We start from the raw sequence: 12,397 nt of genomic DNA on the forward strand, positions 1-12,397 counted from the left end.
ACTGCGCTTCTCTCTCTTTCTCTCCAGTTAACTATATAAAATACTCAACAACACCAGCCTGGCCTGAATACACCACAGCATACAATGTTCATTATTTCTATACCAAAGATCGCCGACAAGCAACAGCAGCGAACTGCGAGGGTTTCATTTGTTGGTTGTGGGGATGCGTGGTTGGTCACCACCATAAATAATAAGTTAAATAGCTAACTAACTAACTACCAGCGAGTGTGACACCAAGGACAAAAGGACTCGCGGAGGATGCACAATACTTGATATAATAAGCTGAAGAGAAAAATCCGATCGCCTGCCCTGCTCCCCAAGCCGGGAATTGGGTCTCTCTGTCCATATCAAAGTGCCCTGAGAGCCATGTGGAACGCTGAAGAATTCCCTCCATTCCGGGCCTTTTGATGATATACGGATTTACGCCCGTCCTGCTGTTTGAAGCCTCTCATTGGAACTGGCTGGGACGATCGCTCTATCTACTGCTTCTATTTCTCCTGTCCATCAAAACAAACACACATGCTTTATCGTTGAAGGGCTCTTCCGTCGCAGAATGCTGTGTGCATCCCTTCTTCTATCTCCTGTCTGCGCTCCTCATCCACCGAAGCCACGCCCAGGAGTGCGACTCCTCTGCACCAACAATAGAACTTCCTATCGGAAATGGCACGATAGGAGATGACCCGGGGTCGGTGCGATGGGGCCTGAGTATCAGTGTCGGCTCTCCCCCCCAGCAAATTGTCGCTGCGATAAAACCCGTGTGTGTTCCCCGCCCCGTCACCCTCAGAAGACGAAGGGGGTGTAGCGTGGCGTTTTTGATATAGTTAATTATTTCCCATCCAATCCTGCTTCAGCGCAACTTACCGTGTCTCGTCATACACACACATCTCGTGATGTATATGTATATATAGTGATTGGAACAACTCGTGGCTCTGGGGAAGCCAGCGTGAATGCACCGGTCGAATCTCCCAGGACAACTGCATCTGGTTTCGCGGAGGAGTGTTTAACGAAAAAGAAAGCTCCTCCTGGGTCCCCACTGAGATCCCCGACGTATACGATTTCCGACCCTCTGGCAATCAAAGAAAAGACACATCAACAGTCCCTGGGGAAATGAAACCATTACCCTTCTAAAACCGAACATGACCGTTGAGTCCTGTTCCCTTATATTCTCCCATGGCCGGCGAACCTCCGTAGGGTAGCATCGGGCTCGGTCGCGCCTCGTCTTTTCTCGATGTGCTTACGGCTCAGAAAAAGATTGCTTCCAGGACGTGGTCGCTGTCCTGGGGCTGGCAGGGATTGGAGGCGTTCCACCAGATGAAGGGCAACCTCGTCCAGGGTGGCTACGACAGGGCGAAGATCAAGGGAGATAACTTTACAAGGGACTTTGTGGATGTGAAGGAGTGCACGAGTGAATTAATGGTCTACGTGAAACAAATTTACATCACGACGTGGTATGGGGACAGAACGGACGTTTATAAGTCTTCGGGTTCGACTCTCAATGCCTGTCTCAGGCCTGATATCTCGCCTAATTCGCTGCCTGATCACGTCTTCAATAATTTCAAACGCCGTTTACCTGGGAAGTACCTCGGACCTGCAGATGGGATATATGATAACTCTATCTTGCATGACAGTAAAGATATATAAGTTGGCTCTCCCATTAAACTCAAGCCCCTTACAAACCGCCATTTAAGGGTCCAATCTACAACCCATTTTCTTCTAAATCTAACTTACCTTCTAGCTTCCGAGGGAATCTCACGTTTACCCTCGACTCCGGCCTTAGCATCACGGTGCCAAACCATCAACTAGTCCTCCCCAACACCGTCATAAACCGCGACGGTCACCAGACATTCGCCAACGACTCCCGTGTAATCCCAATCCACAACGCTGGCCGGCAGGGTGCTTCCCTAGGCCAATCCTTCCTCTCCTACGTGTACATACACGTCAACAACGATCTCAAAAGGTTCTCCATCTGGCAAGCCAACCCAACAGAAGAGACAGATATAGTCAGTCTCGCCGCGGGTTCCTGCGATCCTGACCCCGCAAATGACTCTGGCTCCGCGAACTCGGACAGCAAGCTGGGAAGGGGCGCCATTGCCGGCATCGTCATTGGCGCAGTGGCTGGTATCGCGCTCGTCGGACTAGCTATATGGTTCCTTATCTGGCACAAGCGGAAGCGCACGCAGAACCAAGATGCACGGTTATCCCAAGCCCATTCGCAAGCCGTTATGGCGGCCGAGTCGAAGAATCGGATTCCCGAGCTGGATGATACTGGGTTGCCGAATCCGGCTTCCGGGGCGGCAAAGTACGATCCAGGTGTGATGGGTGGGAGGTATGTGAGCGAGATGCCCACTTCCCCGCTGCCGCAGACACAAGAAACCCCAGTCGAACTGCCAGCTGATAATGTGCGGTATGCGGATGGCCCTGTTTGAACCTTCTATTGCCTCCCCCGTCGTCATTCATTGATCTCTCGGCGTTTTCTCCTTCTGTTTTCCTTCTGACACCCGTCAATTCATTACCCAACCCTCAATTTCCTTCATCTCGTTTAGATACGCTGCAGCACGTAGGGATATTGCCCTTAGGTCACCGAATCAGTTGGATTGGACTCAATTCATCCCTGAATGACGGGAATATCAAACAAGTCAAGTAATAAATAATATCATGCTTATTAGAACAAATCTCATCGATGTTGATGCGTAGCTTTAGAATGAAAAGGCAGTCACAGAGAGCAGCAAACAACACACTATTATGAAGCAGTTCAACGGCGACTGGCAGGGGAGTGAGCCTGTTGAGCCAGTGAGGGCATTGGTTGGTGGCTCACCACTACTCAATTATGATTTTAGCGGGACGGCGAAGAGCTATTGGGAACGGACGGACCCAGACAATCTACAGTATGTACATGTATGTACATTACAAACGAAACATATTTTTCACCTTCTTTTTCCCTTTTTATCTCCACATCCAAAACGCCTGCTTTCTATCATGGTGGTTATGACCTAGGTGAGAGAGAGGCAGAGAGAGACAGCGAGATCACAACGACTTTGCTCGAAGAACGCACTCATTCTACACCCTGAGAACAATGACAAAAAAACTTCTCAAACTACGTACGTACCGCTCTAGCTCAGTCAGATATATTTTTCACCGTACGAATCTCACTTCTGTAACGGAACAAATAAAATGAGAGTGAAATAATTCTTCTTTTCTACTAACTCAAAAGAGATTCTAAAGCAATCAAATTTCTCCAAATCAAAATTCTTTTTTAAATCAACGCCCAAGAGGGTATACCGGTAATGCAAGCATCATCAACACATTCCCAAAGAAAGGAAGACAAAATAGGAAGAATATAATAAAGAATGACTCGAGGAAAAGACCCACGTTCTCTATAATCACAAATCACGACCCCCTCTTGCCCGCGTAATGAGATTCTCATTACTCAGCCGCTGAACAGCCGCCCAGGGGTGGCGCGGAAACATCTGCAGAACCCGCGCGGGACTGGCAGTTTGCGACTGCATCTCAAAGTTGCTGGTTACTATGATCTTCCTGTCAAATAAGGATCTGAACCCGCTACTGTTGGAGTGCCGCTTGCTGTTCGAGGTTAGGAAGGGCGTGTCGTCCTCGTCTGATGGATCGTAGTCTAGGCCCGTTATGGTGATGATATTGGCCAGGAAGGCGAGCAGGAACGCCTCTGCGTCTTTAAGGGCGTTATGATAGCTATTAGTTGCGTCGCGGCCCGGTATGAGGAGGGGAGCTAGGGCGATGGCACTGAGGAGAATGCCGAGGGAGAAGAGGGAGGCGAGGAGGAATTTCCTGGGGGGTGGAGTGTTAATCGTGATGATGTTTGGGGTCGGCTTGGGGGTGTGTTGGTTGTGGATTTCTTACCGTGTAAGAGACCAGCCTTTTTGAAAGGCCCAGCGAAGAGGAATGGCGAGGAGTAAAAGGTCGGTCAGAGTATTTGTTATGGTATGTACGAATGAATGTAAAATGGTTTTAACACACGGGCCTGACTAGATCATTAGCCTTGACTTTTCAAATGCTAGAAGCTAACAAGGTTACTTCAACTCTTACCTGGGTCTGGCGCTACCTGCCAATAGAGGTGGAAAGGGGAGCATTCGCTGAATGAGATAACTTGGACTAGGACAAAAGTTATGGCTACTAGAGCCAAGGTAATGCTCAGGATATGGTTTGGCCACAGTAGCCCTGGAGGAATTCGTGTGTATAATACGAGAATGATGGTTTTTTGGGTCCAGAGACTAGATATACATTTTCATGCTCATGTTAGTAGTTGATTCAGATAATGTGTTTTGGAAGAACGATCATGCAAGCCCGTACTAAGTAGTATATGTGACCCTATCTGTTAGTGCCAACTTGCTTCCTATCTCCCGGTGATAGATCTCAGATTCCGTGAATTGCCTTTCAATCTGATCCGGCGGGTTGGTGACATTCGTTCCCCAGAGAAAGACTATGACGCTCATCGCTGTGCGCGCACAGAAACAAACAAGCGCGAATATCGTGAGATAGTCGCTGGCGCCGAATGGCCGTTTTCGGATCTTTTGCAGGAGCAGCCGTGAGAACATAGCCATTATCGCGAAAAGCCCCAAAACTCCAACCAAAATAAAATTCTGTTTCGCATCCAATGTCATCGCCATGGCCGTCTCTGACGCGGCAGTTGCCGAGGGGTAGAGAAAAGCGGCGTGATAGTCCAGAGCATGAGAGGAATTCTCTATTCGTTCGATGACCCAAATCCATTCCAGGAGGAAAAAGATCAAGGCAGGCCGGTGGACGGGTATGTATATATTACCTTCCACTTCCTAGATAATCGATCTCATCGGGAATCTCACTGTCTCAGAAATCAGCCACCCTTTCGTATAATTTGGCTGATTCGAGGTCGAAAATATAAAGTTGGTTGTTATAGGGTCGCATTCCACCTTCCTTGCGAGATTGCATGGTGGTTGACTATTTATCATGCAGCTGCCTTGCGGGCCAGGCACTCGAAATGATGAAAACCCTGACAATGATTTGCAAATTTTATGGTTCGAAGATCATTATGCGTAAGGATCAGGAGCCAGGTTCATCGGTTCTTTTAATTCTCTTTCGCGACATATCGAGCTTTCGTGAGAGTTGATAGGCAGATTAAAATGAAGAGCGTGTTCTCCATGACTTTTTCGTCCAGTAGGACTGCAGTTTTGATCCCGTGTCCACTTTCTCCATAATGGTGAAACATCAGAGAGGAAACAAGAGAGAGGGCTATCTTAAGCTAGCCCCACTCGCCACGTAGCGCACTCTAGCCCAACGGGAAGCGAATGTGGCTGAACAGGGGCTGGTGTCAAGCCCGGAGGGAACTCGACGCGCACGAAATACCGCTCCAGAGCCAGGCAGAGCTCTCCAGGTATATCCCAGTGGGGATGCCTCCCAAGCTTCATATCAGTGTATCAGGGAGGGACTGTAGTGTCTGGTCATCGTTACCAGGGGTTTGTAAGCCGAAACATATATTTCGGGAACAAGAACTAGCATTTGTTATGTGTACGCACCTGGATTCGTGTATATTGACGTAGATAACCCAGATTGGGCTTTGATTGCCAAATTTAGATAGCGACTGCAAGGCTGAAGAAAGGGCACGCGATATTGAAGACGAACACACGCAAGGTGCGCGTTCAATGCCGATGCGCGCGATGCTGGATTGGGCAATGTGCCAACCTCCAGGGAACACTGCATCTCTCCCTGATTAGGACTAAAGTCAGCGGAGCAAGCAGCGCATGTGGGTATTATTGCAGGCTGGTGCGCCTGAGACAGGAAATCCTCTAGGTATTTATCACCCTAGCTTGTAAGAGATTAATTGTCGCCAGGCCCCCATCACCACTGACGTAGGATCATTTCAGGGCTGTAGTCCGTTCGTAGGACCATTTCAGGACTATAGTCCGTTCGGGTTAATTCCCTCGATACTACTCGACAGGCAAGTAGCTAAAAAAGAGAGCCTAGGATTCAAGGAGACAAGACTTCCTTGTGGTTGGCGCTCTCTGCATTTCTTATTGTTGTGTTCAATGACAGGCCCATCCCTGGAAATCCGCTTCATGATACGCGCCAAATTATCCATAACATTCAGCCGCTGGAAATTGCAGACGTTGCACTGAGATTCAAAGATTGCTGAAGCATTGCCGCCATGGTGTTGTTTCAGATTTTTTTGGTTTGCTTATTCATCTGCGTTTCTCTGTCGGCTAATGAAGGTAATTCCAATGGAAAAGGTCAATATTTTATTCTCTTTTTTTTTTTGTTGACCCCTCCTCGGCCCCCCTCTTCCATTTCAGCGACGAAGTACACATTCTTCGGACCCGGGCGCAGGCCGTGTTGTATTCACAGAAATATCTTGAAAATTGTGCCCAGAAATATCCCGTTCCCCACACTTCAGAAGATCTTTCTCTTCTAGAATTCCAAGCCGTGAACAGACACACCTGGTCTTTGTGCGGGGTAGAGCAGTGGGACGAGAAAATGAGAGATAAAGCAGACCGGCAGAAGAGCTCCCATTCGTGATTCTTAAGTGCTGGAAGTGAAGAGCTGGCGAGACCTGATGATAATGGAGGGTGACGAACTGGGATGAGTGGTGAGCTTACATAGTAAGATGTTGGCGATGCTCCGATAGGCCGCCTGCAGACATAAACCATGTCCAATAGCTCTGAAGACATGAATAACGCGGGAAGCGAAAATCCTGTATCATATTCATTATTGCCGTGATCACGAGCCTGGCGACCTCTCTATGGACATGGTTAATCCTTTTCATCGCCGACAGGGAGCGAAGCAGACACTCCGCTGTGTCAATTATTGTTGGTCATTGCGTCATCGCCCTGGCCTATATCCTCGTTGCTATTACTCCGTAGCATGGATTTGTATTCGGAGTATTCCGTGGTGTTCTCCATTCGAACAATTGGACAATTCATGCAGGTAAGAGATTTGCTAATTCTCGCCCTGTCCGTGTGTTAGTTGGTCTTCAGGCGGTGAAGAGAGATTCCACACCATACCATACCATACCACGATGATAAATAACTCGGTTGCGGGGCTTTGCAAGGCAAAAAAAAAAAACGGCTCCCAAACTGCTAGACGTCGCATGAGCCGTGGCGGAAGCTTCGTTCGATCAGTGGAGGTTAAAACTTAGAGTTAGGTTTCAGCGCTTGGATTCGAAGTTCAGGCGCGCGATACAGAAGGGAGACAGAGATGAGGGCTAGTAATGATGGCACGATTGAATATAAATTTAGTTTTAATTTTCAGGAAATACGCAATCCATTAAAACAGTGAAATCAAGAGTTGAGCAAGAAAGATCCCATGGCCCATGACTTCCGTCGTTGTGAGGAGTTGATGGTGACATACATTACGATATCAAATTGGTTTGACCGAAGCATGGGCTCAAAACTTAACAATTAGTTACAAGAGTTGCACCGCAATCCAGAGTTATGATTACCCGACTCAGCACCAGAAGAAGTCTTTATTAATAATTATTAACTCTGTGTCTCAATCAAATCCTAGAATAAAAAAAAAACAAAAAAGAAATTGTGCAAAAAATATGGTGACGAGAGTGGGATTCGAACCCACGCCCCTTTCGAGACCAGAACCTTAATCTGGCGCCTTGGACCGCTCGGCCATCTCGCCGCGATTTGATGGAGACTGAGCCTGTTCCCGTGACCTTTCATTGTCACGGTTGATATTTTAGCGATTGATTTATCTCTCAATATGAACTTCAACTCAATTATACTCTACGACAGTATATGAAAATGTATAGAATAAATAATCCTATGATCGTGAGAGAAATGATCAATTCAATCTACTGAATGAATGATCAACTAGAACACTGGTAGAGGCAGTCTTGTCTAGCCTATTCCTTTGCTTCTTGAACCTACTTTATATTTATTTATACTGAGCATGCTCCTTCCATCATCTGCACCAATGAAGATTGTGGAATCTGCCTTAGCTATCTATGGCATTAGAGGAGAAAGTCAGATAGTTATAATGTTTCGGGCAATCCTCAAGCAGATGCAGTTCTGATGTTGTTTCGACGGCACATATCCTGCACATCAACATTCTACCAATAACACATATCCCGCGCCACTGGATTGAGATGCATGAATGACGCAGAAAAGCAGCAGCTGGCCCCCGCGTTGTTCCAATTCGTTCTCTTCGCTTCTTTGACCTGATCGCCCAAGCTGCATTCAACCTTTCAAGATACACAGAAAACTGTCGACTACTTGCCATTTTCACGCCTCTTACCAAAGCGCCCACCAGCCATCCACGCAACTCGGACAAAAATACAAGAACCAAAAACCCTTCAAGTCCCAGATGCAGAGCGCCAGCCTGTCTAACATCAATATCACACTCTCAAGCATCATGGGAGAAAACATCCCGACGACGTCCATTGGCGGTGAAATCCTCCGCGTCTCAAGGCGCTATTTACAAGAAAACCCCTATCAACTCGCAGCAGGCACAGTCCTCATAGCAGCATCGGTCATAGCCACGCCGGCTCTCGGGGCGATCGGTTTCACCTCCATCGGTCCTGCGGCGGGGACGGTTGCGACGGCGTGGCAATCTGGAATTGGGTCGGTGGAAGCTGGTAGCATTTTCGCCATGTGCCAGAGTGCTGCTATGGGTGGCGTAGTCGCAAAGGCCGTTACTGCTGTTGGCGCTGCGGGGGCGGGTGTGGCTGCGTTGCCTGCAGTGTCGAAAACGGTTGGGGCTGTCTGTCGCGGGTTGGTTTGGGCGTTGAAGAGGATGATGTACGAGGTGAGTGATGTGCGGAGGGGGTGGTACGTTTGCTGTAATAATGGGAATCGTTCACTAATGAGGAACTAGGATCTTGAGGCCAACTCAAAAAAGGGATGCTAATGGAACGGGGTTGGAGATTGTGAGGAGGAAATGTGTAACATTAAAACAATTGAAATATTAATACAACAATTTGCTTTGTCTTTGGGCATGGATTATGTATAAAACCTCTGAACTGAATTTTCCTTCCTCAAAAACCCCCACAAGTTTGCCCTTCCATTTGCCTTGTATGCAGCCTCGTGCATTTTATCTTATCCTTGCTTGGATTGCAGCTTGTAAATGGGATATTATTCAAGAAGTGACACCGCCACTTGTTCCAGCAGTGTCAATAAATTTGGGCTCGTTAATCGCCGTCTAATCCTCCATAGGAACACCGTACGCCGTAAACACCACAAATAGCTGGGGTCAAGCCACATCCCCATACTACTGACAAGAGAGATTAGGACAAATCTCTCCTTTGCCCGTTTCAAGAATTGTTGTTCCTGGCTGGATGGACAATAGCAATCTACTGCTGCTGCGAGTAGGTATACTTCTTTCTCCATACTGGTCATGCACCGTCTTTTTGCTGAGTTTGTTATGGAGAGGTGGGACGCCAGTGTGTGTGTGTGTGTGTATATATATATTCTCATTACCTGATGAGTGCCTGATTTAGCTTTTGAAGGTTGTAAACTATCGCAAGGGATGTATAAATCAGCTCGAGAATGATTTCGGAGAGTGACCTACCCCAAATTGAATATATAGCTAATTTTGACCTCCTTCTATTTGTTTAGTCTTTAGATATTGCGAATCGCGTTTTTTTCGAAGGCTTTATTTAGTCCAGAGAGAGAGGTATATGGTTTGTTTGCCATTCCATCAACCCTTAACAACTACAGGGAGAAAGCGTGAGAAGGCGTTTTGAGACCCAAGAGAAAAACAGCATTAGGAAGCGCGCGCTCATTTAACAGCTGAATCTTCCCCTTCTCCCCTATATCTGTTGATGTGAATGAAGAAAGTTGGCCTTCATATGCGATTTCGGACTGGTCAACTTATTCGTTGGAAGGAAGGTTGACGGGGTGCTATGCTATGCTACGATCCGCCTCTAAACGGGCGCAGAACCACCTAGAAGTGAACGTGTTAGGTAGGGTAGGGGTTAGATGAAATAAAGCCGATGTCGATAGCTTTGATTGATATATGGGGAGGCCAAAGCCACCGCGACTCCACGGATATTTAGTTTTTTACCCTTTTCGTGAATGCAAATTTGGTTGCAATGTTGTTTTCACGCTTGCGTCAGAGAGCATGTGCGCACCGCTCATAAACACCATCTTGGATGGATAGGTATTCGCACACGGTAGCTAAAATGATGGACCGTGACGTCGTAGCTACTAACATGAAAGTTGATATGAAGGGATTTGAGCCTGGTACGGTACGCTCAGGCAGGCACCCATGACGCGAACGATTGATCCATTTCGATATCGGCATGGAAATAGGAACCCTTCCTCTATTTTGTGGGGGGGGGTTCAATCTGCGTGCGGCAAAAAAAAGCAGGATTATGAAATAGGCCGGTCCGGACCCTTCTGCTGTGAGAGGGTTTGAGTAAGTTCAATATTGTTTGTTTATGTTGGCTTGTGTAGGTTCTTCATGAGTCTTTGAGAATCATGACTCGGGCTTATACGCAGCGTACGCAGTATGTCAAATTTCCGGACATAGCTGGGTCAAATGTGTTCCATGCAAGGTTGGGGGTTAGCATTCGTTGTAGGAAAATATAACTTACTTCTTAAAACACACAAAGGCCTCTTCGTCGCGGGGAAGCACTAGTTAACTGAATGGCACCGAGGGATCCATGGAAACCATATCTAAACGGGCTGAGTAACTAGTTACCTGATGCGCTTCGAGGGTGGTGGTTGAGCGGTGATAAAGACTTGGGCAAAAAGGAAACGAAAAGAAGAAAAATCAATTCTAGAATGATTCGAAATACAGGGACGAGCTCTCAAAATTCACCGACCGGACGCAACACCCCGCGCCAGATGAAGATGTCAGCGCGAGAAATTCTATCTGGCGCCACTGAACAAAGGTTGGTTCAGGTTCTTCTTGATTTATTAATTAACCCCGACCCACTCACTAAGCTAACTAGAGGTGATGAGATCTCTGGATTGCTAAAAATAATACCTCAGTATATATTGTCAACAATTGCGGATCGGATTCGCCCCTAAAACATTTGAGAGCCATGAATCATGATGATCGATATCTTCGAGTGATGACATTTTTGTTCGAGAAGGCCCATTAAAAAAAATTAAAAAAATAAATATATATATATAAAAAAAAGAAACTCTGAATTTGGTTTCCACCCCCGCCCTCTTGATGAGTTTGGCGTTCCCCACATGGTTGGTTATCTCGAGAGGCAACCATCATCCCATCATATCATCCTATGCACAAGAAGTAATGATGTACATTTTTTTTCAAGCAAGTTTCCTTTGGTAGTTAAAATGGCCCCCGCTCGCCTCTCAAAGCCGGATGAGCAAATGGAGTTTGCTCCTCCATTCTATCCATTCTATCGACATCCCTGGGGTGTAATATTCACGGAAAGAGAGGATGGGGATGGGGGATGGTCGCGTCTTTGTGTGTGTCAATCTATCGTAAATTTCAATCACGCAACAAACCTATTCAAATGGATCAAAATGGTGCTGCTACGCTACATAAACATTTTCGCCTGTTTCTAGGAGGTCGTGGTATCAAAAACATGTATGATTAGAGAGAGGAGAGGCATTGATGGATGGCGCTTGGAGGGGGGGTCCAGCTTTGTTATTTTTTCCATTCTCTCGATCCGAACTCATGTTGCCGGGATGGAAGCCTCGAGGTTTGTCTTAAAGGACTACTGTGAAGCTGTGAAGCTGTGAAGCTGTGAAGCTGTACGGGCCATCCATACCCCGCATGAAATGAATAATGTTGGTCGCAATGTACTCCGTACATACGTGTGTAGTTGTGTATGATGAAATAATTAACTTTAACTAAACTAGCACTTATCGCGCGATAGTTAGTAATCATTATTGTTGGTTGGGGGGAAAAACCTTGCCAAACCTTGCTAAATAAGTTACTCTCTTAATTAGTTACTCTCCCGACATCCAAAATTATTCCCCCTGGACAAACAACAAACCTTGCTCCAAACCTCCAAAGCATAGCATAGATAGCATAGCATAGCATATGAAGAAGAACAAAGACATTTGCCACAGACCACTCGCAAGGGACTAGTCAGTTGGGGAGCTTATCTAGTTACTTGATTGGAATACTTTGTTGTGCTGACAATACTGACCTCACTACTCCGTAGTAGGCAGCCAATAATGACCAACCAGTCCACGTACTGTACTGTACTGTAGTTACTGTAGTTACTGCGTAGTTCCCTTGGGCCGTCCTAAATAACCTCAATTCCCTGGGGGCTCCTTGGCCTGGCGGCTGAGCACACGAGTTGCCTTTGTTGCTCCAGAAAGCAAGGGGGGGAGACCCAGGAAAGTGGTTTCTCAAGATAAGTTAAGCTTTTGTTGGCAAAACCATAATAATAAAATATGGGGAGGAACACGCGAATGGGCCCAGCTGGTTGGTTGGACGCCGTAGTTATATGCTTGAGAATACA

General features: G+C 46.9%; 4 protein-coding genes and 1 non-coding gene across 6 annotated transcripts; 3 read left to right on the plus strand and 2 right to left on the minus strand.

Annotated features, from left to right (window-relative positions):
• Positions 1 to 407: 407 nt before the first annotated feature.
• BDCG_04771 (uncharacterized protein) lies at positions 408 to 2,426 on the plus strand (the record flags this gene model as incomplete). Its single annotated transcript, XM_045420413.1, has 4 exons — positions 408 to 757; positions 909 to 1,047; positions 1,192 to 1,577; positions 1,736 to 2,426. 4 exons carry the CDS (start codon positions 408 to 410, stop codon positions 2,424 to 2,426), a joined length of 1,566 nt encoding a protein of 521 aa, XP_045276529.1.
• On the minus strand, positions 1,847 to 7,396 carry BDCG_04772. 2 transcript variants are annotated; one of them, XM_045420415.1, is made up of 6 exons: positions 7,005 to 7,396; positions 5,523 to 6,951; positions 4,324 to 5,443; positions 4,060 to 4,244; positions 3,874 to 3,994; positions 1,847 to 3,801 (listed from the first exon to the last, which is right to left on the minus strand). In XM_045420415.1, the coding sequence occupies exons 3-6, from the start codon at positions 4,638 to 4,640 to the stop codon at positions 3,381 to 3,383; spliced, it is 1,044 nt and encodes a 347-aa protein (XP_045281000.1). In that variant the 5' UTR covers positions 4,641 to 5,443; positions 5,523 to 6,951; positions 7,005 to 7,396; the 3' UTR covers positions 1,847 to 3,380. The 2 variants fall into 2 exon arrangements, with proteins under 2 accessions (XP_045281000.1, XP_045276530.1); XM_045420414.1 differs by having other exon boundaries at positions 4,324 to 6,951.
• A 151-nt stretch (positions 7,397 to 7,547) lies between these two features.
• On the minus strand, positions 7,548 to 7,629 carry BDCG_17013. The gene has a single exon. It is a non-coding gene; the product is annotated as a tRNA-Leu (tRNA).
• Positions 7,630 to 7,875: 246 nt separating this feature from the next.
• On the plus strand, positions 7,876 to 9,254 carry BDCG_04774 (uncharacterized protein). Its single transcript, XM_045420416.1, has 2 exons — positions 7,876 to 8,754; positions 8,824 to 9,254. Exons 1-2 carry the CDS (start codon positions 8,314 to 8,316, stop codon positions 8,854 to 8,856), a joined length of 474 nt encoding a protein of 157 aa, XP_045276531.1. The 5' UTR covers positions 7,876 to 8,313; the 3' UTR covers positions 8,857 to 9,254.
• Positions 9,255 to 11,112: 1,858 nt separating this feature from the next.
• Positions 11,113 to 11,787, plus strand: BDCG_04775 (uncharacterized protein). The gene has a single exon (XM_045420417.1). The coding sequence runs from the start codon at positions 11,151 to 11,153 to the stop codon at positions 11,487 to 11,489; it is 339 nt and encodes a 112-aa protein (XP_045276532.1). The 5' UTR covers positions 11,113 to 11,150; the 3' UTR covers positions 11,490 to 11,787.
• The last annotated feature ends 610 nt before the right edge of the window (positions 11,788 to 12,397 follow it).

The sequence above is a fragment of the Blastomyces dermatitidis genome (assembly GCF_000003525.1).
Source record: "Blastomyces dermatitidis ER-3 genomic scaffold supercont1.5, whole genome shotgun sequence".
NCBI lineage: Eukaryota > Fungi > Ascomycota > Eurotiomycetes > Onygenales > Ajellomycetaceae > Blastomyces > Blastomyces dermatitidis.

Coding starts and splice junctions, on each gene's coding strand:
- BDCG_04774 (XM_045420416.1), top strand. CDS start 8,314: ATGCAGAGCGCCAGCCTGTCTAACATCAATATCACACTCTCAAGCATC. Junction 8,755..8,823: donor TGAAGAGGATGATGTACGAG/GTGAGTGATGTG, acceptor ATGAGGAACTAG/GATCTTGAGGCCAACTCAAA.
- BDCG_04772 (XM_045420415.1), bottom strand. CDS start 4,640: ATGGCGATGACATTGGATGCGAAACAGAATTTTATTTTGGTTGGAGTT. Junction 3,995..4,059: donor GCAGGTAGCGCCAGACCCAG/GTAAGAGTTGAA, acceptor TGATCTAGTCAG/GCCCGTGTGTTAAAACCATT. Junction 3,802..3,873: donor AAAGGCTGGTCTCTTACACG/GTAAGAAATCCA, acceptor TCCACCCCCCAG/GAAATTCCTCCTCGCCTCCC.
- BDCG_04775 (XM_045420417.1), top strand. CDS start 11,151: ATGGTTGGTTATCTCGAGAGGCAACCATCATCCCATCATATCATCCTA.